The following is a 26,209-nucleotide window of genomic DNA, read 5'->3' as shown; positions in this document are numbered from 1 at the left end:
CCCCTTGCACTCAGTTTGCAGGGCAATGCCCCCCCCCCTTCGCGCTCAGTTTGCAGGGCAATGCCCCCCCCCCCCCCTTGCACTCAGTTTGCAGGGGAATGTCCCCCCCCCTTTGCACTCAGTTTGCAGGGCAATGCCCCCCCCCCCTTTGCGCTGTTTGGAGGGCAATGCCCCCCCCCCCCCCCCCCCCCCCCCGGTCTGAGTTTGCAGGGCAATGCCCCCCCCCCCACCCTTTGCGCTCAGTTTGCAGGGCAGTGCCCCCCCCCCCCCCCTTGCACTCAGTTTGTTGGGCAATGCCCCCCCCCCCCCCTTGAAATCAGGTTGTAGGGCAATGGTCCCCTCCCCCTTGCACTCAGTTTGCAGGGCAATACCACCCCCCTTGCACTCAGTTTGTAGGGCAATGGTCCCCCCTGTCACTCCCCTCCCCCGCCCCCCCCCCCCCTTGCACTCAGTTTGTAGGGCAATGGTCCCCCCTGTCACTCCCCTCCCCCGCCCCCCCCCCCTTGCACTCAGTTTGTAGGGCAATGGTCCCCCCTGTCACTCCCCTCCCCCCCCCCCCCCCTTGCACTCAGTTTGCAAGGCAATGGTGCACCCCCTCCAGACGAGTGGCAGCGAAGCGGTAAAGGACCCCGCTAGGAAACGAGTGTGCATGGGTTTTAACCCCTTACACCGTTTTTTTCTTTTTGTTTTTGTTATTTCTTTCATTTGTCGTTTGATGAGACGAAAAACCCACGTCTCCTGTTCAGCATGCACTTAGCGCACGTAAAAGAACCCACGGCAACAAGAGTTGTCCATGGTAAAAGCTGTAGGAAAATCCAGATGGAAAAAAATAAGAGTGAAAACAAATCTACTTGAGACAAAAAGAATAAGGGCGAGGAATGGGGAGAGGGGGGTGGGGGGGACGGGGGGGAGGGGGGGGCAATGCAATGCAGTGCATTGTAATACAATACAATATAACACAATACAATGCAACACGATACAATGCAACACGATACAATGCAACACAACACAACAAAATACAATACAGCACAGTACAATGCAACACACTATAACACAACACAAAACAAAGCAACACAATACAATACAATGCAATACAACACTACAACACAACACACCGCAGCACAATAGAATGCAATGCAATGTCCTAGAATACAATGCAAAAATACAAACAAAACAATGCACTGCAACAAAATACAGTACACTTCTGCGGACTATATCCCTCAGGGCAGCAGACTGTGCAGCTTATGTGTGAAATTACATTTGGATAAGTACACGTCATTTTTTGGTTTTGGTTTTGTTTTGGGTTTTTTGTTTTGTTTTGGTTTGGTTTGGTTGTTGTTGGTTTTTTGTTGGTTTTTTTTGTTTGTTTTGTTGGTTTTTTGTTTGTTTGTTTTGTTTGGTCAGTCTTTCACATTTACATTGTTCATAATACGTATGTCCTAAAAAATATGTATGTATCTCCAGATACACACACACACACACACACACACACACACACAATATATATATATATATATATATATATATATATACTGTTTTTGTCATTGGCATTCTGAAATACAATTTCTTCTTCTTCTTCTGCGTTCGTGGGCTGCAAAACCCACGTTCTCTCGTATATACGCGAGTGGGCTTTTACGTGTATGACCGTTTTTAACCCGCCATGTAGGCAGCCATACTCCGCTTTCGGGGGTGTGCATGCTAGGTATGTTCTTGTTTCCATAGCCCACCGAACGCTGACACGGATTACAGGATCTTTAACGTGCGTATTTGATCTTCTGCTTGCGTATACACACGAAGGGGGTTCAGGCACTAGCAGGTCTGCACACATGTTGACCTGGGAGATTGGAAAAATCTCCACCCTTTACCCACCAGGCGCTACCACCGTGATTCGAACCCGGGACCCTCAGATTGAAAGTCCAACGCTTTAACCATTCGGCTTTTGCGCCCGTCTGAAGTACAATGATGTACATGTCTGTCATATTGAGCGTGTTCTTTTTTTTCAGTTTGTTTGTGACAGTTCAAAAGAGTTTACAGACAATATAGTTGTGTATACTTTTATATTGATTTACTTCTTTGTTTGTTTCTTTGTTCTATTCTTTATTGGTTTCTTTGTTCATTTGTTCCTTTTGTTTTTTCGTTATTGTCGTTATTTTTTACTTTCAGCATCTATGTGTTTGTTTATTTATTCATTTATTTATGTATTTATTCATTGATTGATATATTGATTTATTTATCTTTTCTGTCTGTTCTTTAAAAAAATCCACTCATTCATTTCAGAACGCAAACAATCGGAAGATACAGATAGGTAACTCTCTCCTGCTGTTTCTGTGTGTGTGTGTGTGTCTGTCTGTCTGTCTGTCTCTCTCTCTGTGTCTCTGTCTCTGTCTCTGTCATTCTGTTTCTCTCTTCAGAATGTAAACTTTTCGAAGGTCATGGTTAGAGGTTGAAAAGGCATATAGACGTTTTTTGTCCCTCCCACAACTCAGCAGTGGTGGAACACCAGTACAATTAGCAGCTGAACGTCCATTCCGGTGTTTCCAAACAACAGTGCAGAGAGTGAAAAGGGAATTGTAAAGTGGAAACCTTTGGAAGACTCCATTTAGAGGTCCTTAATTCCTTCTTCTTCTTCGTCTTCTTCTTTTGTGAGAGAGAGCCATTCTGTGGCTGGTATTACTGCACTGCAGTTTCTTCCCCTACACTCTCTGTAGGCAGTCACACACACACACACACACACACACACACACACACACACACACACATCTAGATAGATATATGGATAGATACATACAGACGGTATGCTGTAGCAGAATCGATCAAGCTTTGGATCTGGGATCCCGTGATGACCAGTGATCAGACCTTGTTTCGGCATAGTGTTGTGTCCTTGGAAAAGGCGCTTTACTCCGGTTTTCCTCACGCCACCCGTGTGAGAACGGGTACCTGACTTCTGGCACTGACTGCTTGGGGAAGAAGCCATTGTCAAAACGACAGGTTTTTGCCAAATATCGATGACCCGAGGGGAGAGCTGCTCACCATTGACATAAGACCATGTCCTGCTGTTTTAACTTTTTTTTTCCTTGTGTATTGAAATGTCTTGTATTGTATTGTATTGCTTTGCATTGTCACAACATATTTCTCTGTGTGAAAGAAGTTTCGTCAACATCCTTCCTTTCCTGACTCTGATCCACAGCACATCATTTTCACTTTCTCCTTCTTTTCGCAGTCTTGGTGTAATCCTAGACCAGTCTCTTTCCTTCCAACAGCACATTTCGGATATCTGTAAACTTGCCTATTTGGAACTGCGTAGAATCAGCTCTATCCGCCACTATCTCTCAACCGATGCAACCAAGACACTTGTATGCTCTCTGGTTCTCTCAAGATTGGATTACTGCAACTCTCTTTTGGCCGGCCTTCCCAAATATCTGTTAGACAGACTCCAACGAATTCAGAATAACGCTGCCAGACTCATTTGCAGAGCTTCTAAATTTGACCATGTTTTTCCTCTCCTTCAGTCTCACCACTGGTTGCCTGTTTCTGATCGAATAGACTATAAGCTATCCACTCTGACCTTTTCTGCAGTCAACGGATCTGGCCCCAAGTATCTTTCTGAACACCTCCATATATATACCCGTCTCGCCAGCTCCGTTCTTCCTCTGATACTCGACTTCTCAGGATACCTCACGTCAGAAGTAAGACCTATGGACACAGATCGTTTTCTTTTCAATCGCCAAAGACGTGGAACAAGCTCCCTGATAACCTCCGTCATTCTGATTCCCTCGCATCTTTTAAATCTCGTCTCGAAACTCACCTTTTCCCTCAGCAATAAGTTCCATTGTGGCAGGTCCACTTCCTTTGCGTTAGCTGTGCTTGACTATGTGTGTATACATATGCATGTGTACATAACTATATGCATGTATATGAATGTGTATTGTGTGTGCGTGTGTTTATGTAAGTTTGTGCCTGCCTATGTGTGCGTATGTGTTAGAGTAGCTCTTAGATACACATGTATGTTAAAATGTATATATGCAGTGTGTGTGTGTGGTGTGTGTGTGTGTGTGTGTGTGTGTGTGTGTGTGTGTGTGTGGTCACATTTTGGTGTGTGTATGTGACATAGATGTAATGTTTTATGTTACCAAAAGCGTTTTTGTAAAGCACCTAGAGCAGATTTCTGGATAGTGTGCTATATAAGTATCCATTATTATTATTATTAAATTGGGGCTGTTCTCTCAGGTCTCGTGACGAGGAAGACGTGATAACTACGGAACCCAGAGCGCAAGCGGAAACCGCCGGAGAAGGGACAGAGATGAGCCATTCCCGGACCGGGGAAAGCACCGTTGACCTGGACGTCTCGGAGAGTGAAACATCCTGAAGACAAACCCAATGACTGTCTGTCTGTCTGTCTGTCTGTCTGCCTGCCTGTATCTGCCATCTTTTTTTTTCTTGTTTTTTTTTTTGTAATGTGTGTTCATTTCTCTGTCTGTCTGTCTCTCTCTCTCTCTCTCTCTCTCTCTCTCTCTCTCTCTCTCTCTGTCGCTCTCTCTCTTATTTCTCTCCACCACCACCCACCCCTACTCGAGGGCGAGAGCAGTATGCAAAACGCCTCACAGGTTTATGTTTAACCCTCTTACACAGGGTTAAGTTTAACCCTTGTAATCAGGGTTACCTTTATCCCTCGTAAGTAACAAATTGTGCCTTGTCTTGTCTTGTCTTGTCTCTCCTTTCTTCGTTAACGTCGGCATATTCCATCGCCTCTGAGAGTATCCCACGGTTTGGCCAATGAAAAAGGCCAACCCGAAATCGATGGCCGAGCGCGTAGCCAGAGTACAGCGCCACCCATTTTTTTCTGTCTGTCGGTGAATTTGATTTACTGTTAAGACGGATTTTCTGTTCATAGTTTTTGCCATGGCCAACCCTTTTGTTGCCATGAGTTAATTCATTTACACTTAGTATATGCTGCACGTGGAACCTTTGTGCTTTTTACACACACTTTAAAGCAGTTACCTGGTAAGGAATCTGAAATTTTACATTGCTTTTAAAATTGCATTGTATACTGCAGCAATAAAGAACAGAATACAGAACACTTTATCATCTTGATAAGAAAATTCGTTTGTAGTGTAAAAAAACCACACAGTACACGAGAATCACAGCCATTCAACAGGTATGCATAAAAGACATAGAACAAACCAGTATACAATAATGACAGTATACTTGAAAGGTAACAATGTAAAGCGCTCAGATCATCACGGCTTTAGACATGCAATTGTCACAGTTAAAGATAAAACAGCATTCTGAAGTTAAATATAATGTTGAATTAAGATGTCATATCACGCACACACGCCCAACACTCGGCTTATATCACAGACTGACATAAGTTTACATTTGGGCCAACAGCAAAGTGAGAGCTGTATTATCAATGGTTTCTCCAGTCAATGGGAAACCATTTACAGCTTAGTCTTTTGTGAAGGACTATGACTCTCAAACTAGGAGGCAAAATTGCACTGGCTCTTAGTGCTGCAGCCTTGTGGGCTGTTTGGCCTTTGGGAACCATCCCAACGCCGACTGTCCTGAAACCCTCTTGGCCGAGAGAGTGGGGATGTACTTGGGCAAGACACTCTCCACTGTAATCAAATTCTAGCCCAGATAGTCGGAACAACAGTTGCCTCCTCTGCTGTTCTGATGGTCATAGTCGGACACGACTATCATATATATATATATATATATATATATATATCAATCACGCACACATACACTCTGCCACATACTTTTATGGGGTCACATAACTATCTATTGTTGTTGTTTAACAGCTGAATTGACCTTGAAAAAAAGCTGCATTCAAAAAAATAATGTTAACACAGAAACTTTTGCTTTAAGACAGGAATGACAGTGATTATGGCTGCTCTCGCTTGAAATGGACATGGTTTTCTGTTTCACTCTCAACATTGTACAGTTCACATCAGCTGTCTTGTCTCATGCCCACGACCTTGCTGCACATACTCAATTTTTTAATAAAGCAACTTTTGAATTGAGTTTGATTTGTCTGAGTTTCTGCAGACAATGGATGCGAGACTGACATTTTGTTTGTGAATGAAATTTGTATTAGAAGTAAATTTCAGCTTTTTTCTTTTCTTTTTTTTTTCTGCCCCCTCATCTTCGCCGTTTCAGTGGCATCACTCCCACGCCACTCATTGCGAGTCCCCCATACACAGCCACACCCAGATTCGTCTGTCGCAGCCTCAGTGCCGGCAGTCCACAGGGAACCATCGGTGTTAGGTCACCAGGAGACCACACACCATAGGAGACCCTGCACTGCTGCTGAATCACTTTGGTGGTGTTCAGTAGTGCCTGTTCTAATTTAACGTACTTAGGATACCACTACTGACAACAATAATCAGTCGCGGAGCCAGACTGAGTGAGTGTCTCCCCCAGCGTGGAGACCGCCACCACGTCCCTCCGGCGACAGTCCCCCATGAATCCACCGACACTGAAGACCTTGACAAGACTCACCCCAAGCACGGAAGTGGAGGGGTATCGAAACTCAGGTCAGCATGAGAGCAGGTCATGAAAGGCCACATAATTTGGGGCTTTTTCATTCTGATGATGAAGAACAAGGAGGGGGATGATGATGATGATGCTACTGAGGTCCATTTAGGCTTGGGACAACGTGACAAGGCTCTACTATACGCGCCCGCCATAATGATATCTCGGCGTCAACCAGGCTTGAGAGATACAGACACTTGCAGTGTTGGTCAGGAAATCAGAGCAACAAACCCAGAGACGCATCCGTGAAGTGGATGATACTCGACTGTGTGGTCCCAGTCTTCCCATTTAAGCACACTCAACTCTGGGTAGGAGCCGGCCATGGGCCGAAAAAATCGCTGGAATTCGAACCCACGTCCTCCCAGCCATCAGTCCGCGACTGTGGCTTCTAAAGGCCCACTCACACTTCTCAGTTTGTGGGCCACACCCCCCCTAATATCTTCACATTACAAGGTACAAATGGTTGTGGCTTCTAAAGGCCCACTCACACTTCTCAGTTTGTGGGCCACACACCCCCTAATATCTTCACATTACAATGTACAAATGGTTGTGGCCGCTAATATCTTCACATTACAATGTACAAATGGTTGTGGCTTCTAAAGGCCTACTCAGACTTCTCAGTCTGTGGGCCACACACCCGCTAATATCTTCACATTACAAGGTACAAATGGTTGTCTGCAACCTCTCAAAAAATGCACAACAAAGGCTTGGCCTAGAAAAATATCGGACACCAGAGTCCCGCGAATAGATTTTATAAATTCACAGTACACACACCATCCATGCACTTTAAGAAAACATCAAAATGATAAACAAATAAAAATTTAAAAAAAAGCATCAGGTACTCTGGTAGCACATTCAAATCCGATATGAGTGCTAACAATATAACTGTTCAGTTCTGTTCTGGCTCGTTTGGAGCACTACAACTGTCCACGCCACACACAGCCTGATGATTTCAGACTCAATTCACTGTCAGGTTCTTTGTCCTTCCTTCTAAGGGAAGTGTCTCCACAACAAAGAGGCTAGGCTAAATATTGCCTCACATCATGTTGACGTCTGCCGAGTGAACACCACCATCCACCTCTGTCATAGACCTTGCGCCCTCTGGAGACGCCCAGAGTATGCTAGCTGGAGTGGAGGTCGTCCTCTGCAACGTGGCCAGCTGGCGGACGGAAATGAAGCCACGCTCAAAGGGTGAAAGTACGAAGGAGGAGAGAGAAGAAGAAGTTGGTCTGAGACAAAGAGAAACAACAAAAGTTGTCTCTGCCCCAGTCAAACTTCATTACTAGCGGGGTTCGAAACCGAATTATCACTCGAAATCTAGTGACTTTTATTCACCACGTATTTTTTTCCTTATTCTGACTTTGGTGAATTTTAAAATAAGAACAACCGAATGTAGAAATAATGAACTTTGAATACAATCATTGAATTCATTTTAAAAACAAAACGTTTTCTTATGCGATCCATGGCACCAAATATATTCAAAGTTCACTTACAGAATCAGCTGGCAAATCTCTACTTTGACAGGTGGAGGCTATGACTTCCGTCAACGGATGGTCTCAACACGCTGTGCTCTGCCATTTCAAATAAGATTCGACATCATTTTTTAGAATTAAACTCACTCAACAAACTAACACAATTTCTCGTGCAGCTCACAACTTAGTCACTGCGTTGACATTGGAAAGAAGCAAAGACCACACACCAAAATCAAAACTTTCTAAAACATCGCTTCTTGACAGATAGAAGAGGCTTTTTTTTTATTAAATGAATTTCTTTTGTTTTCTGAACATTATGAGTTGTTAGCTTTTCACATGGAGGAATTTCTTTCCTGGACTCAATCAAATCGAAAAGCATAAGAATTTGACAGGTCTTCAACGGCTGAGTCATCAGAATACTTGATTACGGGTGTGTCTGAGTTAGTGCAGTCATTTGTGTACAGGAAAAATAGAACTGGTGACAGGACTGTACATTGAGGGGCACCATTGGTTGTCTTCACAGAAGACAGAGACTGTCAAAAACAGACTGAGTTCTTTAAACAAGAAAACTGTATACCCATAAAACCAGATTTGGACGGATGTTTAATGAAAGGTTACGTACCATGAAGTGTGAATGGTGTTGAATGCTAATGAAAAGTCGAATGGAATATGGACAAATGAATCTGGTTCATCAGGGTGAGTGTATGCATGGCGCAAAATGGTTAGTGTGACATCAACAATACTGTGGTTGGATATTTACATGAAATGGCAATGACCATGTTCAGGCTTTGTGCATCACAGAAAGTGTGTCAGAATGATGCGTTCCCATATTTCATGACAGTAAAATACCTTGTGCATGACAGAAAGTGTGTCAGAATGATGCGTTCCCAGATTTCATGACATTAAAATACTTTGTGCATGACAGAATGTGTGTCAGAATGATGTGTTCCCAGATTCCATGACAGTAAAATACTTTGTGCATGACAGAAAGTGTGTCAGAATGATGCGTTCCCAGATTTCATGAAAATAAAATACTTTGTGCATGACAGAATGTGTGTCAGAATGATGCGTTCCCAGATTTCAGGACAGTAAAATACTTTGTGCATGACAATGTGTGTCAGAATGATGCGTTCCCAGATTTCATGACAATAAAATACTTTGTGCATGACACAATAAAATACTTTGTTGGGGTCAGGGCAATGAGGTGGTGGTCATTTAATGACAGTCCTCCAGAGCGCACGTGAACAGGTCACTGAACACAGCACACAGCTGTGAGGCACATGTCTTTGGGAGCCGTCTGATCCCATCAGGCCATACAGCCTTTTTGACACGTGACTTCTGAAAAGCAGATATAAAAAATTCAAGAGTCAATGGAGAACGTATCTTCTGTACGCAAATAGCAGGGGATCTCAGAAAGCTTTGACAGACTAGCACAACCAATTGTGAGGAAGTTTGTGTTTCAGACATTGGGTGACTGCACGGGTAAATATGCACGTTATGTCTCCAGCGACCGTCAGAACTGTTTCACCAGACCTCCACACGCGGATTCGGTACTAACGTCACAGTGAATTCTAAGTAGGATTTTCAGTAGGATGTGTGTGTGTGTGTGTGTGTGTGTGTGTTCATGCGTGTGTGTGTGTGCATGCATGTGTGTGTACATGTGTGTGACACAGAGAGAAAGAGGGAGAGGTAGACTGATCAATCAATAATTCATTCATTTTGAGATCAATAGACATACACACTGATGCGAATTTCGAACATCTAAATGGCCACCATTGCAATTGAAGTTTGCTGTCGAAAAATAAATGTCACACAAATCGATTTACTTTAGATTGACGACAAAAAAAGTGACAACAAAAACATCTCATCATCAAGAATAAGAGCAACAATCAAAACATCATAGCAGGAATAGGATCAACGCTGAAAACATCACTGGAGTCGTGAGCAACAACTTAGTAACTCTAAAAACAAGAGCAGCAACATTGATAAGATGAGGATGACAGGAAAAGGAAAAAAGTCACACACACACACACACACACACACACAGAGATTTGTCCACCAATCCGAGTGGATTTCTTATCAGAATTTAGCCAGAAGACAACACTCTCGTTGCCTTGGGCTATTTTTTCAGTGCGCCAAGTGGCCTCACACAAAAGACTATAGACGCTCAGTTCGACTTTCCAGTCAAACGCAGGAGAAAGAGCGAGAGTGGGATCCGAACTCAGACCCACACGAGCTCTGTATTGGCAAAGGAGCATCTTCACCTTTCTACTACACTATTCCTACAGGTAATCAATATCTGATGCTGGATGACTCAGGGTAGCTACAGACAGATCATCAATATCTGATGATGGAGGACTCAGGGTAGCTACAGACAGAACATCAATATCTGATGATGGATGACTCAGGGTAGCTACAGACACATCATCAATATCTGATGATGGATGACTCAGGGTAGCTACAGACAGAACATCAGTATCTGATGCTGGATGACTCAGGGTAGCTACAGAGACATCATCAATATCTGATGATGGATGACTCAGGGTAGCTACAGACACATCATCAATATCTGATGATGGATGACTCAGGGTAGCTACAGACAGAACATCAATATCTGATGATGGATGACTCAGGGTAGCTACAGACACATCATCAATATCTGATGATGGATGACTCAGGGTAGCTACAGACACATCATCAATATCTGATGATGGATGACTCAGGGTAGCTACAGACACATCATCAATATCTGATGATGGATGACTCAGGGTAGCTACAGACACATCATCAATATCTGATGATGGAGGACTCAGGGTAGCTACAGACACATCATCAATATCTGATGATGGAGGACTCAGGGTAGCTACAGACACATCATCAATATCTGATGATGGAGGACTCAGGGTAGCTACAGACAGATCATCAATATCTGATGATGGAGGACTCAGGGTAGCTACAGACACATCATCAATATCTGATGATGGAGGACTCAGGGTAGCTACAGACAGATCATCAATATCTGATGATGGATGACTCAGGGTAGCTACAGACAGAACATCAATATCTGATGATGGATGACTCAGGGTAGCTACAGACAGAACATCAATATCTGATGATGGATGACTCAGGGTAGCTACAGACACATCATCAATATCTGATGATGGATGACTCAGGGTAGCTACAGACACATCATCAATATCTGATGATGGATGACTCAGGGTAGCTACAGACACATCATCAATATCTGATGCTGGATGACTCAGGGTAGCTACAGACACATCATCAATATCTGATGCTGGATGACTCAGGGTAGCTACAGACACATCATCAATATCTGATGATGGATGTCTCAGGGTAGCTACGTGTAGTCTTACATTCCTAAGACGTTCGTGTCACATTATCTTCAATTGGAAAGAAGGAGAGACAGACAGAGATACAGACAGAGACAGACAGAGGTACAGACAGAGAGGCACAGAGAGACAGAGACAGACAGAGGTACAGACAGAGACAGACAGAGGCACAGAGACGGCCAGAGGTAGAGACTGAGACAGACATAGGCACAGAGAGACAGAGATACACAGAGGTACAGGCAGAGAGGCACAGACAGACACAGAGAGAGGCACAGAGAGACTGAGACAGACAGAGGCACGAGAGAGGACAGACCACAGAGAGCACAGCAGAGAGGACAGAAGACAAGAGAGAGGCACAGAGAGACAGAGAGACAGAGGCACAGAGAGACAGAGACAGACAGAAGTACAGAGAAAGGCACAGAGAGACAGAGACAGAGAGAGACAGACAGAGATACAGAGAGACAGACAGAGGCACACAGAGAGGTACAGAGAGACAGAGACAGACGGAGGCACAGAGACAGAGACAGAAAGAGACAGACAGAGGCACAGACACAGACAGACAGAGGTACAGAGAGAAGAGAGGAACAGAGGCAGAGAGAGAGGTACAGACAGAGGTACAGACAGAAGTGACAGAGCACAAGGAGAGACAGAGAGACAGACAGACAGAGGACAGACAGAGAGAGGCAGACAGAGGCATACAGAGACAGAGACAGACAGAGGTACAGACAGAAGTAGAGGCAGCACAGAGGTTGATACAGAGAGACAGACAGACAGAGGTACAGACAGAAGTAGAGGCAACAGAGGTTGATACAGAGAGACAGACAGACAGAGGTACAGACAGAAGTAGAGGCAGACAGAGGTTGATACAGAGAGACAGACAGACAGAGGTACAGACAGAAGTAGAGGCACACAGAGGTTGATACAGAGAGACAGACAGACAGAGGTACAGACAGAAGTAGAGGCACACAGAGGTTGATACAGAGAGACAGACAGACAGAGGTACAGACAGAAGTAGAGGCAGCACAGAGGTTGATACAGAGAGACAGACAGACAGAGGTACAGACAGAAGTAGAGGCACACAGAGGTTGATACAGAGAGACAGACAGACAGAGGTACAGACAGAAGTAGAGGCAGACAGAGGTTGATACAGAGAGACAGACAGACAGAGGTACAGACAGAAGTAGAGGCACACAGAGGTTGATACAGAGAGACAGACAGACAGAGGTACAGACAGAAGTAGAGGCAGACAGAGGTTGATACAGAGAGACAGACAGACAGAGGTACAGACAGAAGTAGAGGTACACAGAGGTTGATACAGAGAGACAGACAGACAGAGGTACAGACAGAAGTAGAGGCAGACAGAGGTTGATACAGAGAGACAGACAGACAGAGGTACAGACAGAAGTAGAGGCACACAGAGGTTGATACAGAGAGACAGACAGACAGAGGTACAGACAGAAGTAGAGGTACACAGAGGTTGATACAGAGAGACAGACAGACAGAGGTACAGACAGAAGTAGAGGCAGACAGAGGTTGATACAGAGAGACAGACAGACAGAGGTACAGACAGAAGTAGAGGCAGACAGAGGTTGATACAGAGAGACAGACAGACAGAGGTACAGACAGAAGTAGAGGTACACAGAGGTTGATACAGAGAGACAGACAGACAGAGGTACAGACAGAAGTAGAGGCAGACAGAGGTTGATACAGAGAGACAGACAGACAGAGGTACAGACAGAAGTAGAGGCAGACAGAGGTTGATACAGAGAGACAGACAGACAGAGGTACAGACAGAAGTAGAGGCACACAGAGGTTGATACAGAGAGACAGACAGACAGAGGTACAGACAGAAGTAGAGGCAGACAGAGGTTGATACAGAGAGACAGACATACAGAGGTACAGACAGAAGTAGAGGCACACAGAGGTTGATACAGAGAGACAGACAGACACAGACGTGGTGACATTCACTCCTTTGTCAAATGCAAGGGAGAAAACCACATTCATATTACAATGCTTTTCCTACAAGTCTTAGATCCCTTGCATCAGTAAATCGGTCTCTCTCTGTCGTTCGTCATGTGAAGCTGTCAACAGTGTTAAGGCTTTATATCCGGTTTTTGAGACAGTCTTTTACTTTTGTTCAGATTTCAGATCATCCCAGCTGTACTGAGACAGCTTGTTGTGGCTCTACCAGCAAGTCTGCTGGCTCGCTCTTTCCTTTAATACCTGCATGTCAGGGTAGTACATCCATGTAAACATTAAAAAAAAAAAAAAGCATCTGGATGTTACGCATTGCCTCATGTAACTCTGCCCCCCACCCCCTTCCCCCCTCCCACTTTCAACTGTTTTTCAGGAGGTTCATAGTCTGTGAGGGTTGTTGATAGTCCAGACAGGTAATGTGGATTATTGTATATTGTATTGTCAGGGTTGTTGGTAGTTCAGACAGGTAATGTGGATTATTGTATATTGTATTGTCAGGGTTGTTGGTAGTTCAGACAGGTAATGTGGATTATTGTATATTGTATTGTCAGGGTTGTTGGTAGTTCAGACAGGTAATGTGGATTATTGTATATTGTATTGTCAGGGTTGTCCGGACAGGTAATGTGGATTATTGTATATTGTATTGTCAGGGTTGTTGGTAGTCAAGACAGGTAATGTGGATTATTGTATATTGTCTTGTCAGGGTTGTCCGGACAGGTAATGTGGATTATTGTATATTGTATTGTCAGGGTTGTTGGTAGTCAAGACAGGTAATGTGGATTATTGTATATTGTATTGTCAGGGTTGTCCGGACAGGTAATGTGGATTATTGTATATTGTATTGTCAGGGTTGTTGGTAGTCAAGACAGGTAATGTGGATTACTGTATATTGTATTGTCAGGGTTGTCCGGACAGGTAATGTGGATTACTGTATATTGTATTGTCAGGGTTGTGGCATGTTGATTTGAAGGCACACGTGTGATTCAGGCGTTTGGACAGCCGGCACTGATGTGTCACCTTTGTCAGGCTGAAGGCTGTGACTTTCTACTCGGCATTCTCTTCCCTGATTGTTTTTTTTTATATTATTATTAATTAACTTTACAATGCACACCTCTAACCGGACAGATCTTTCGTAATTGAACTGTTTGTATAATACAATAATGTCTTGTTTGCTTCGTTTGCTTCCAAGAGTTATGCTAGTAAACGTTGGTAAAAAGATGGATTCGCGAGTGATTTAGAGTTACGTCCCATATTTTACACGCGCACTTCAAAGGAAGAGACGTATTGTTTCACATTCCCATCCAAACGTTTTAATTTTACCAGAGAAATTTTGTTGGCACGTTTGGTTTACACAACATTCCATGCAGTTTTTATCTTGGTGAGTAAACCGGATTGTGCTCTCCAATGAGTTGATAACTGTTTCGTGCTGCCTATCTCGGGAAGATGTTCATTTTGTTGTCCACTTGTTCCGCTGGTTTGGAGTCTGGTTTGGTGTCTATATATATTAACACAAGATGTCTGGGCGACGTTTTGCATGTCTGTGTGACCTGATTAAACCGCTCCCCACCCGCAAACCACTCCCCAAACCACGGGAGAAGATAGAAAAAAAAGGTTTCTTTTCAAACTATCTTGTCGTCCTGTGGATGTTTGTTGCTCACTGTGCGGCTACGTCGCTGGAGCTGTTGTCAGTGTGTCTGTCAATGTGCACTTCACTGTGTTGTCAGTGTGCACTTCACTGTGTTGGTGTGTGACTGTGTTGTCAGTGTGTCTGTCTTTGTGTACTTCACTGTGTTGTGTATGTCTTTGTGTACTTCACTGTGTTGGTGTGTGACTATTGTCAGTGTGTCTGTCTGTGTGTACTTCACTGTGTTGGTGTGTGACTATTGTCAGTGTGTCTGTCTGTGTGTACTTCACTGTGTTGGTGTGTGACTATTGTCAGTGTGTCTGTCTGTGTGTACTTCACTGTGTTGGTGTGTGACTGTTGTCAGTGTGTCTGTCTGTGTGTACTTCACTGTGTTGGTGTGTGACTATTGTCAGTGTGTCTGTCTCTGTGTACTTCACTCATCCCTTCCCCCTGTCTGTCTGTCTGTCCCTCTCCCTCTCTGTCTGTCAGTCTGTCTATCTCTGTTTCTATTTCCTCTTTAGTCTTTGTTCAGATAAATCCTATACACATTGTGCACATCTCGAGACATCCATCAAGCACTGTGTTTGTAGAAATTGATAAACAGAAATATGTATGGGGTGTGATCAAGAGAAATCTGTAGGGGGTGTGAGCAAGAGAAATCTGTATGGGGTGTGATAAACAGAAATCTGTATGGGGTGATATAGATCTATATGTGGAGTGTTGGCCTGGAGGTAACGTGTCCGCCTAGGAGGCGAGAGAATCTGAGCGCACTGGTTCACATCCCGGCACAGTCGCCAGTATATTCTCCCCCTCTGCTGGACCTTGAGTGGTAGTCTGGACACTAGTCATTCAATTGGATGAGATGATAAATGAGGTGCTGTGTGCAGCATGCACTTAGTGCACGTAAAAGAACCCATGACAACAAAAGGGTTTTAAAATTCTCTAGAAGTAGAAAAGTCCACTTTGAAAGAAGAAACAAATGAAAAATTGTAGGCAGGAAAAAATACCAAAAAAATGTGTGGCACTCTCAGTATAGCAACGCACTCTCCCTGGTGAGAGCAGCCCGAATTTTTACACAGGGAATTCTGTTGTGATAAAAAAAAGAATGATACAATACAATACAATACAATACAATACAATACAATACAATACAAAAAAATAGAATTTATAATAGAATTAAAAAAAAATTCATGAATCTCCCCTTTCGTGTGTGTGAATACGCAGGCAGAAGATCAAATACGCATGTTAAAGATCCTGTAATCCATGTCAGCATTTGGTGGGTTATGGAAACAAGAACATACCCAGCATGCACACACCCCTGAAAACGGAGTATTGCTGCCTACAAGGTGGGGTAAATAAATAAAACACATACATGTAAAATATCACCTGCCTGTTTGAGTGTGCTTGTATGCATGACTGAAACCCAATCAAATGACACAGGAAATGAATGATGAGCTCCCAGTGGCAGCTGCTCAGATGGGCAGCCTGTTGTGCAAATGACTATGTGTTTGTAAAGTGCTTAGAGCTTGGTCTGCGACTCCGGATAGGCACTGTGTGTGTGTGTGTGTGTGTGTGTGTGTGTGTGTGTGTGTTTACTGAGCTTAAAAACATGACAGTTGGTTATAATGAATGTGCAATATGTAGGAAGAATAATGTGCAATATGCAGGATGAATGTACAATGGAATATGTCTGATGCTAACGTCCATATTCTAAATATATTTCTGTTAATAATTACGATGTAATAATTGCAATGTTTTTAAAAGCGAATATGTGAAATGCTTTTATTTGAGAACATATGTTTATTACTCTTGTTTAATCAAGTAATCCGTGTGTGGGGGGGGGTTGGGGGGGTGGGGGGGTGCGGGTGTGTGCTGATTATCTGGTTGCGGTTTTCCGCAATTTATCTTTTTTCTTATCTTATCTGTCTATTATAATCAATGTGCAGTATAGTAGGCTATGTTTATAATTATATTCAAATAATGTTTCTTAATTCTTTCTGTTTTTACATTAAGAATACTAGTAATAACCTGCAGTGTGTGGATGGATGGATGTATGTATGAAACAGTGTATGTGATATTTTTTTTACATTTGTATCTTCGTAATATTCGTAAAAGCTGTTGTTGACTTTTACAGTTATGGTCCCCATGTTGTTTTCTTGTCTGTGTTGTGATAATGCACCTGACCAAGTTTCTCCAGTTGGAGATAATAAAGTTATTCTTATCTTATCTTATCTTATCTTATCACTATATGATATACATATCATTCATTCAAAGCAAGTCCAGAGTTGAGCAGAAGGATGTGACTGCTTCCCACATTGTAAATTTGGATGAAGTAAAACAAACAGAAAAAAAATTGTCTGTGTTGTCATCCTCCTTGCTCTGTTCATTTTTGCATTTTTCAGCTCCTGGGTCAGGACTGTCGTCAAATTGTTGTATGATTGGGCACAGGGTTACCTCCCTTGGGCCAGACCTTGGAAATGCATGGTTCTTGACACGTTTCCTGTAGCATGCTTGTGGTTGTTTGTTGCTATTTTTTTGTTTTTTTGGAGGGGGGGTGGGGGTGGGGGATAGAGGGTAGAGATGAACTAGGGGGAGGGGGTGACAGAGGGAACTAGTGGGGTTTGTTATGAAGCAAATGTGTTTCAGGTCTACTGTTGTCACCAGTAGTGCAACTTTTAAATAACAAAGTTAGTATTAACAGAACTTTGTGGAATTCTTAGAAATAGTAGTAGTAGTAGTATATACATGTGTACATGGAATGTTTCAGATTGTGTAATTACTGTGATTAAGTGAGTGTTTCAGATTGTGTAATTACTGTGATTGAGTGTTTCAGATTGTGTAATTACTGTGATTAAGTGAGTGTTTAGGGATTGTGTAATTACTGTGATTAAGTGAGTGTTTCAGATTGTGTAATTACTGTGATTAAGTGAGTGTTTCAGACTGTAATTACAGTGATGACGTTAACGTTTCAGACTGTGTAATTACGGTGATGACGTGAATGTTTCAGACTGTGTAATTACGGATGATGACGTGAAGAAGAGAAGTGAACTCTGCAGATGATGGAGTGGCGTATAGTCAGCAGAGTTGCGGCCCTTGCAGTGGCCCTTCCTACCGTGGCTGCCCTCCTCTACTGGTTGTTTGTCAGCAATGACGATGGTAGTATTGTTTGTATGGTGATACCAGTTAGACATTGTTTGTATGACGATGGTGGTTAGACATTGTATGGCGATGGTAGATAGACTTTGTTTGTTTGGTGATGGTAGTTAGACATTGTCAGCAAAGACGATGGTAGTTACTAAGTTAGACATTGTTTGTTTGATGATGGTAGTTAGACATTGTCAGCAAAGACGATGGCAGTTAGACATTGTTTGTTTGGTGATGGTAGTTAGACATTGTCAGCAAAGACGATGGTAGTTAGACACTGTTTGTTTGGTGATGGTAGTTAGACATTATATGATGATGGTAGTTAGACCTGTATATATGATGATGGTAGTTAGACATTATATGATGATGGTAGTTAGACATTATATGATGATGGTAGTTAGACCTGTATGTATGATGATGGTAGTTAGACATTATATGATGATGGTAGTTAGACATTATATGATGATGGTAGTTAGACCTGTATGTATGATGATGGTAGTTAGACATTATATGATGATGGTAGTTAGACATTATATGATGATGGTAGTTAGACATTATATGATGATGGTAGTTAGACCTGTATGTATGATGATGGTAGTTAGACATTATATGATGATGGTAGTTAGACATTGTATGATGATAGCAGTTAGACCTGTATGTATGATGATGGTAGTTAGACATTGTATGATGATAGCAGTTAGACCTGTATGTATGATGATGGTAGTTAGACATTGTTTGTTTGGTGATGGTAGTTAGACATTATATGATGATGGTAGTTAGACATTATATGATGATGGTAGTTAGACCTGTATGTATGATGATGGTAGTTAGACATTATATGATGATGGTAGTTAGACCTGTATGTATGATGATGGTAGTTAGACATTGTATGATGATGGTAGTTAGACCTGTATGTATGATGATAGCAGTTAGACCTGTATGTATGGTGATGGTAGTTAGACATTGTTTGTATGATGATGGTAGTTAGACATTGTATGATGATGGTAGTTAGACCTGTATGTATGGTGATGGTAGTTAGACATTGTTTGTATGATGATGGTAGTTAGACATTGTATGATGATGATAGTTAGACCTGTATGTATGACGATGGTAGTTAGACATTGTATGACGATGGTAGTTAGACATTGTATGATGATAGCAGTTAGACCTGTATGTATAACGATGGTAGTTAGACATTGTATGATGATAGCAGTTAGACCTGTATGTATGACGATGGTAGTTAGACATTGTATGATGATAGCAGTTAGGGCCTGTATGTATGACGATGGTAGTTAGACATTGTATGATGATAGCAGTTAGACCTGTATGTATGACGATGGTAGTTAGACATTGTATGATGATAGCAGTTAGACCTTTATGTATGACGATGGTAGTTAGACATTGTATGATGATAGCAGTTAGACCTGTATGTATGACGATGGTAGTTAGACATTGTATGATGATAGCAGTTAGACCTGTATGTATGGTGATGGTAGTTAGACATTGTTTGTACATGTATTCTGATAGCAGTTAGACCTGTATGTATGGCGATGGTAGTTAGACATTGTATGATGATAGCAGTTAGACCTGTATGTATGGTGATGGTAGTTAGACATTGTTTGTACATGTATTCTGATAGCAGTTAGACCTGTATGTATGACGATGGTAGTTAGACATTGTATGATGATAGCAGTTAGACCTGTATGTATGACGATGGTAGTTAGACATTGTTTGTACATGTATTCTGATAGCAGTTAGACCTGTATGTATGGCGATGGTAGTTAGACATTGTATGATGATAGCAGTTAGACCTGTATGTATGGTGATGGTAGTTAGACATTGTTTGTACATGTATTCTGATAGCAGTTAGACCTGTATGTATGACGATGGTAGTTAGACATTGTATGATGATAGCAGTTAGACCTGTATGTATGACGATGGTAGTTAGACATTGTATGATGATAGCAGTTAGACCTGTGTGTATGACGATGGTAGTTAGACATTGTATGATGATAGCAGTTAGGGCCTGTATGTATGACGATGGTAGTTAGACATTGTATGATGATAGCAGTTAGACCTGTATGTATAACGATGGTAGACATTGTATGATGATAGCAGTTAGACCTGTATGTATGACAATGGTAGTTAGACATTGTATGATGATAGCAGTTAGACCTGTATGTATGACGATGGTAGGTAGACATTGTATGATGATAGCAGTTAGACCTGTATGTATGACGATGGTAGTTAGACATTGTATGATGATAGCAGTTAGACCTGTACGTATGGTGATGGTAGTTAGACATTGTTTGTACATGTATTCTGATAGCAGTTAGACCTGCATGTATGTCGATGGTAGTTAGACATTGTATGATGATAGCAGTTAGACCTGTATGTATGGTGATGGTAGTTAGACATTGTTTGTATGATGATGGTAGTTAGACATTGTATGATGATGGTAGTTAGACCTGTATGTATGACGATGGTAGTTAGACATTGTATGACGATGGTAGTTAGACATTGTATGATGATAGCAGTTAGACCTGTATGTATAACGATGGTAGTTAGACATTGTATGATGATAGCAGTTAGACCTGTATGTATGACGATGGTAGTTAGACATTGTATGATGATAGCAGTTAGACCTTTATGTATGACGATGGTAGTTAGACATTGTATGATGATAGCAGTTAGACCTGTATGTATGACGATGGTAGTTAGACATTGTATGATGATAGCAGTTAGACCTGTATGTATGACGATGGTAGTTAGACATTGTATGATGATAGCAGTTAGACCTGTATGTATGGTGATGGTAGTTAGACATTGTTTGTACATGTATTCTGATAGCAGTTAGACCTGTATGTATGGCGATGGTAGTTAGACATTGTATGATGATAGCAGTTAGACCTGTATGTATGGTGATGGTAGTTAGACATTGTTTGTACATGTATTCTGATAGCAGTTAGACCTGTATGTATGACGATGGTAGTTAGACATTGTATGATGATAGCAGTTAGACCTGTATGTATGACGATGGTAGTTAGACATTGTATGATGATAGCAGTTAGACCTGTATGTATGACGATGGTAGTTAGACATTGTATGATGATAGCAGTTAGGGCCTGTATGTATGACGATGGTAGTTAGACATTGTATGATGATAGCAGTTAGACCTGTATGTATGACGATGGTAGACATTGTATGATGATAGCAGTTAGACCTGTATGTATGACGATGGTAGTTAGACATTGTATGATGATAGCAGTTAGACCTGTATGTATGACAATGGTAGTTAGACATTGTATGATGATAGCAGTTAGACCTGTATGTATGACGATGGTAGTTAGACATTGTATGATGATAGCAGTTAGGGCCTGTATGTATGACGATGGTAGTTAGACATTGTATGATGATAGCAGTTAGACCTGTATATTTGGTGATGGTAGTTAGACATTGTATGATGATAGCAGTTAGACCTGTATGTATGACGATGGTAGTTAGACATTGTTTGTACATGTATTCTGATAGCAGTTAGACCTGTATGTAAGGTGATGGTAGTTAGACATTGTTTGTACATGTATTCTGATAGCAGTTAGACCTGTATGTATGGTGATGGTAGTTAGATATTGTTTGTACATGTATTCTGATAGCAGTTAGACCTGTATGTATGGTGATGGTAGTTAGATATTGTTTGTACATGTATTCTGATAGCAGTTAGACCTGTATGTATGGTGATGGTAGTTAGACCTGTATGTATGGTGATGGTAGTTAGATATTGTTTGTACATGTATTCTGATAGCAGTTAGACCTGTATGTATGGTGATGGTAGTTAGACCTGTTAGACCTCTGTGTATGGTGATGGTAGTTAGACCTGTGTGTATGGTGATGGTAGACCTGTATGTATGATGATGGTAGTTAGACCTGTATGTATGGTGATGGTAGTTAGACCTGTATGTATGGTGATGGTTGTTAGACCTGTATGTATGGTGATGGTAGTTAGACCTGTGTGTATGGTGATGGTAGTTAGACCTGTATGTATGGTGATGGTAGTTAGACCTGTTAGACCTCTGTGTATGGTGATGGTAGTTAGACCTGTATGTATGATGATGGTAGTTAGACCTGTATGTATGGTGATGGTAGTTAGACCTGTATGTATGGTGATGGTAGTTAGACCTGTATGTATGGTGATGGTAGTTAGACCTGTATGTATGGTGATGGAAGTTAGACCTGTACGTATGATGATGGTAGTTAGACCTGTGTGTATGGTGATGGTAGTTAGACCTGTATGTATGGTGATGGTAGTTAGACCTGTGTGTATGGTGATGGTAGTTAGACCTGTATGTATGATGATGGTAGTTAGGCCTGTATGTATGGTGATGGTAGTTAGACCTGTTAGACTGTGTATGGTGATGGTAGTTAGACCTGTGTGTATGGTGATGGTAGTTAGACCTGTATGTATGGTGATGGTAGTTAGACCTGTGTGTGTGGTGTTCATTGTTTTTATTTTTTTTAATCCATTGGTGGCTGGGGTTAAGTGCACGGGAGGTTTGTGTGTGTGATGTTTGTCAGATGACTGCGAGGTCCAGGACCAGGGCCGAGGGGACGTAAGCACGTCAGCTCGACAGACCGTCATCCAGCTGCCCATCCCCAGTAGGGCTGTTGGCGCCGTCATTGGGACCAGGGGAGGTAACATCAAAAAGGTGGGTGACTCTCTGACTCGTGGCACCGCAGCATAGTGCAGTGCTCTAAATCTTTTATTAACTCACTCAGTACGGCCGGTCCTCTCTTCTCCTCTACACAGAACCCTCGGATGTCCAGTGGGTGTCTGAATGACCAAACCTTTAGCTTCCGTCGTCAGAATTGTGGTATTCTTTGTCAACATTCACCTCTTCAGTATAAGAGCCTTCCGCTTGCAATATTTTGATGTTGGTAATTGGGGTGAAACGCTGTTAACGTCGATTCTTTCGCCGTTCGTATGGAGAGAGTTAAATGTTGCGTGATCACAGCCAAGTTGACGTCTCAGATAGACGCTGTGTCTCGCTAGGGTACTGCAGGGCTTGGCTGTGAATGAACAAGGTAAGGCCTGGACTATGGCCCTCACATGGCTTATTATTATGATAGTCAGTCGTGTCCGACTATGACCATCAGAACAGCAGAGGAGGCAGCTGCTGTTCCGACTATTTGGGCCTAGAATTTGATTACAGTGGAGAGTGTCTTGCCCAAGTACATCCCCACTCTCTTGGCCAAAAGGGTTTTTGGACAGTTGGCGTTGGTATGGTTCCCAAAAGCCAACCAGCCCACAAGGCTGCAGCACTAAGAGCCAGTGCAATTTTGCCTCCTAGTTTGAGAGGCATAATCTTTCACAAAAGACTAAGCTGTAAATGATTTCCGATTGACTGGAGAAACTATTGATAATACAGCGCTCACTTTGCTGTTGGCCCAAATGTAAACTTATGTCAATCTGTGATATAAGCTGAGTGTTGGGCCTACACATGGCTTATAGTGTTTAGCAAAAGCTGTGGCATTCGACCAGCCAGCACATTTCAGTGTAAGGTCAATAGGACCTTACTGAATTAACCTTTTTTGTGTGTGTTTTTTTTTAAATGAATAAAAGGCAGGCATGTTTTTCTGATGACCCTTGATAATCCAGGAGAAGAGAGGTCCCCGGGAAAAAAGTGCAAAATGAACAGAATGTGAATGGAATCGATAGGACCGTACAGCACATGTAACACATTCAACATATAAAACATGAACAACAAGAGGCAAGGCCTTCAAGACTCACTTGAAGTGAGTCTTGAAGGCCTTGCCTCTTGTTGTTCATGTTTTATATGTTGAATGTGTTACATGTGCTTCATGCTTTATCCTGTAAAGGAATCATTAGGAGGGAAAAAAAGAGATTTTAAAAATGGTTGAAAAGTGCTCTGTATTAAATATGATGGATAAGCTTGGGAGAAGAGAAAAGAAAAGAAAAAAAATGTAATGTTTAAGATGAGAAAGACCAGATTAAAGCAAATTAAGTCCCCTAGCATTAATTACAGAGTAATTTCCCTTCTTTTACTATCTGCACCAAAACGTTTGCAAAATAAATAAACCTTCCATGCTCAGCAAAAGAAGTTCCTGTTTGAACAAAAAATGATATTAATGACTGCTCTTGTTGTTTTGTCAGAATATCAGATCAAAGTGCCAAGTTTAGAGAATACAAAAAATATAAATATAACAGTAAATGCAGTTTGCATATAATTAGGCTTCATTTTTAAAAAATTTTTGTGCCCATCCCAGAGGTGCAATATTGTTTTAAACAAGATGACTGGAAAGAACTGAATTTTTCCTATTTTTATGCCTAATTTGGTGTCAACTGACAAAGTATTTGCAGAGGAAAATGTCAGTGTTAAAGTTTACCACGGACACACACACACACACACACACACACACAGACAACCGAACACCGGGTTAAAACATAGACTCACTTTGTTTACACAAGTGAGTCAAAAATGTTTGAAGTACTCTCTCTCTCTCTCTCTCTTTCTCTCTTTGTCTCCCTGTGTGTGTGTGTGTGTCTCTCTCTCTCTCCCTGTCTCTCTCTCTTAGTATTATAATTATCATTAGTAGTGGTGGTGGTGGTAGTAGTAGTAGTAGTGGTGGTAGTAGTAGTAGTATTTACCATTGTTATTTTTGTTGTGTCTTATCATTACTGTTTTTGTGGTCACAAGGACAGATTGGAAGACTAGGCAATGCCTAAAATCTTCATCCTTGAGTTATAAAGTTTTTGAATATCTCGCTCTTTCTCTCTGTGTGTGTGTGTGTCTCTCTCTCTAATATTATATATAGAGAGAGAGATAGATAGTTGTGTGTGTGTGTGTATGTAACGATATATATCTATATTAACAGATAGATAGATAGATGTGTGTGTCTGTGTATGTGTGTGTGTCTGTGTATGTGTGTGTGTTTGTGTCTCAGTGTATATGTGTGTGTGTCTGTCTGTCATTGTGTGTGTGTGCGTGTCTGTGTGTGTGTGTGTGTTTGTGTCTCAGTGTATATGTGTGTGTGTCTGTCTGTCATTGTGTGTGTGTGTGTGTGTGTGTGTGTGTGCATGTTGCCCAACCTGGTTTGCAGGCAGCTGGTTGGTGCTGCTGGGCCTCTGTGAAATGTCATCTGTCTGCAGCGCAGTATCTCTTTCGCCTCTGTGGCATTTCCCGGCGCTGTTGTTCCTTGCCAAGGAGGTGTGGGGGGTGGGAGGATGTGTTGTGGTGTGCAGGATCCCCGGGGTCTTCTGTGGAGAGGGGGCTGTGGGGGGGGATGTATTGTGGTGTGTGGGATCCCCGGGGTCTTCTGTGGAGAGGGGGCTGTGGGGGGGGGGGGGGGATGTATTGTGGTGTGCAGGATCCCCGGGGTCTTCTGTGGAGAGGGGGCTGTGGGGGGGGGAGAGGGGGGGGATGTATTGTGGTGTGCAGGATCCCCGGGGTCTTCTGTGGAGAGGGGGCTGTGGGGGGAGAGGGGGGGGATGTATTGTGGTGTGCGGGATCCCCGGGGTCTTCTGTGGAGAGGGGGCTGTGGGGGGGATGTATTGTGGTGTGCGGGATCCCCAGGGTCTTCTGTGGAGAGGGGGCTGTGGGCAAGGGGTGGTGGGGAGGGGGGGGGATGTATTGTTGTGTGCGGGATCCCCGGGGTCTTCTGTGGAGAGGGGGGTGGGGGGGGGGGGGGGGGATGTATTGTGGTGTGCGGGATCCCCGGGGTCTTCTGTGGAGAGGGGGGTGGGGGGGAGGGGGGGGATGTATTGTGGTGTGTGGGATCCCCGGGGTCTTCTGTGGAGAGGGGGCTGTGTGATGGTGGCACAGACCGGTCTGTTCCTCTGTGTGTGTGTGTGTGTGTGTGTGTGTGTGTGTGCATGTGTGTGTGTGTGTGTGTGCATGTGTGTGTGTGTGGTGTGTGTGTGTGTGCATGTGTGTGTGCACCTGTTAATTCTTTGGGGTTTTTCCCCAGTCACTTTAGAGTGTAATGGAGGGGCGGGTGGTTTTCTGTATCAAGGCATTGTGTGTGTGCGTGTGTGTGTGTGTGTGTATGTGTGTGTGTGTGGTTGCACAAGCCCCCCTCAAAGCTGTCTGTGT

At 42.7% G+C, this 26,209-nt stretch overlaps 1 protein-coding gene across 1 annotated transcript in view; it reads left to right on the top strand.

The window, feature by feature from the left end:
• Nucleotides 1–14,584: 14,584 nt before the first annotated feature.
• The window catches only part of LOC143278032 (uncharacterized), a 106,104-nt gene continuing 94,479 nt past the window's right edge, over nucleotides 14,585–26,209 (top strand). Inside the window, exons 1-3 of the mRNA XM_076583044.1 lie at nucleotides 14,585–14,711; nucleotides 17,965–18,113; nucleotides 22,674–22,804. Of these exons, the coding sequence (XP_076439159.1) occupies nucleotides 18,014–18,113; nucleotides 22,674–22,804 (231 nt within the window). The 5' untranslated portion in view covers nucleotides 14,585–14,711; nucleotides 17,965–18,013. The remainder of the gene's footprint in view (nucleotides 14,712–17,964; nucleotides 18,114–22,673; nucleotides 22,805–26,209) is intronic.

This window comes from Babylonia areolata, chromosome 35 (genome assembly GCF_041734735.1).
Source record: "Babylonia areolata isolate BAREFJ2019XMU chromosome 35, ASM4173473v1, whole genome shotgun sequence".
In the NCBI taxonomy this organism is placed as follows: Eukaryota; Metazoa; Mollusca; class Gastropoda; order Neogastropoda; family Buccinidae; genus Babylonia; species Babylonia areolata.
Note: the sequence above shows the minus strand (reverse complement) of the source record. Positions and strands in the feature narration are given on the sequence as shown.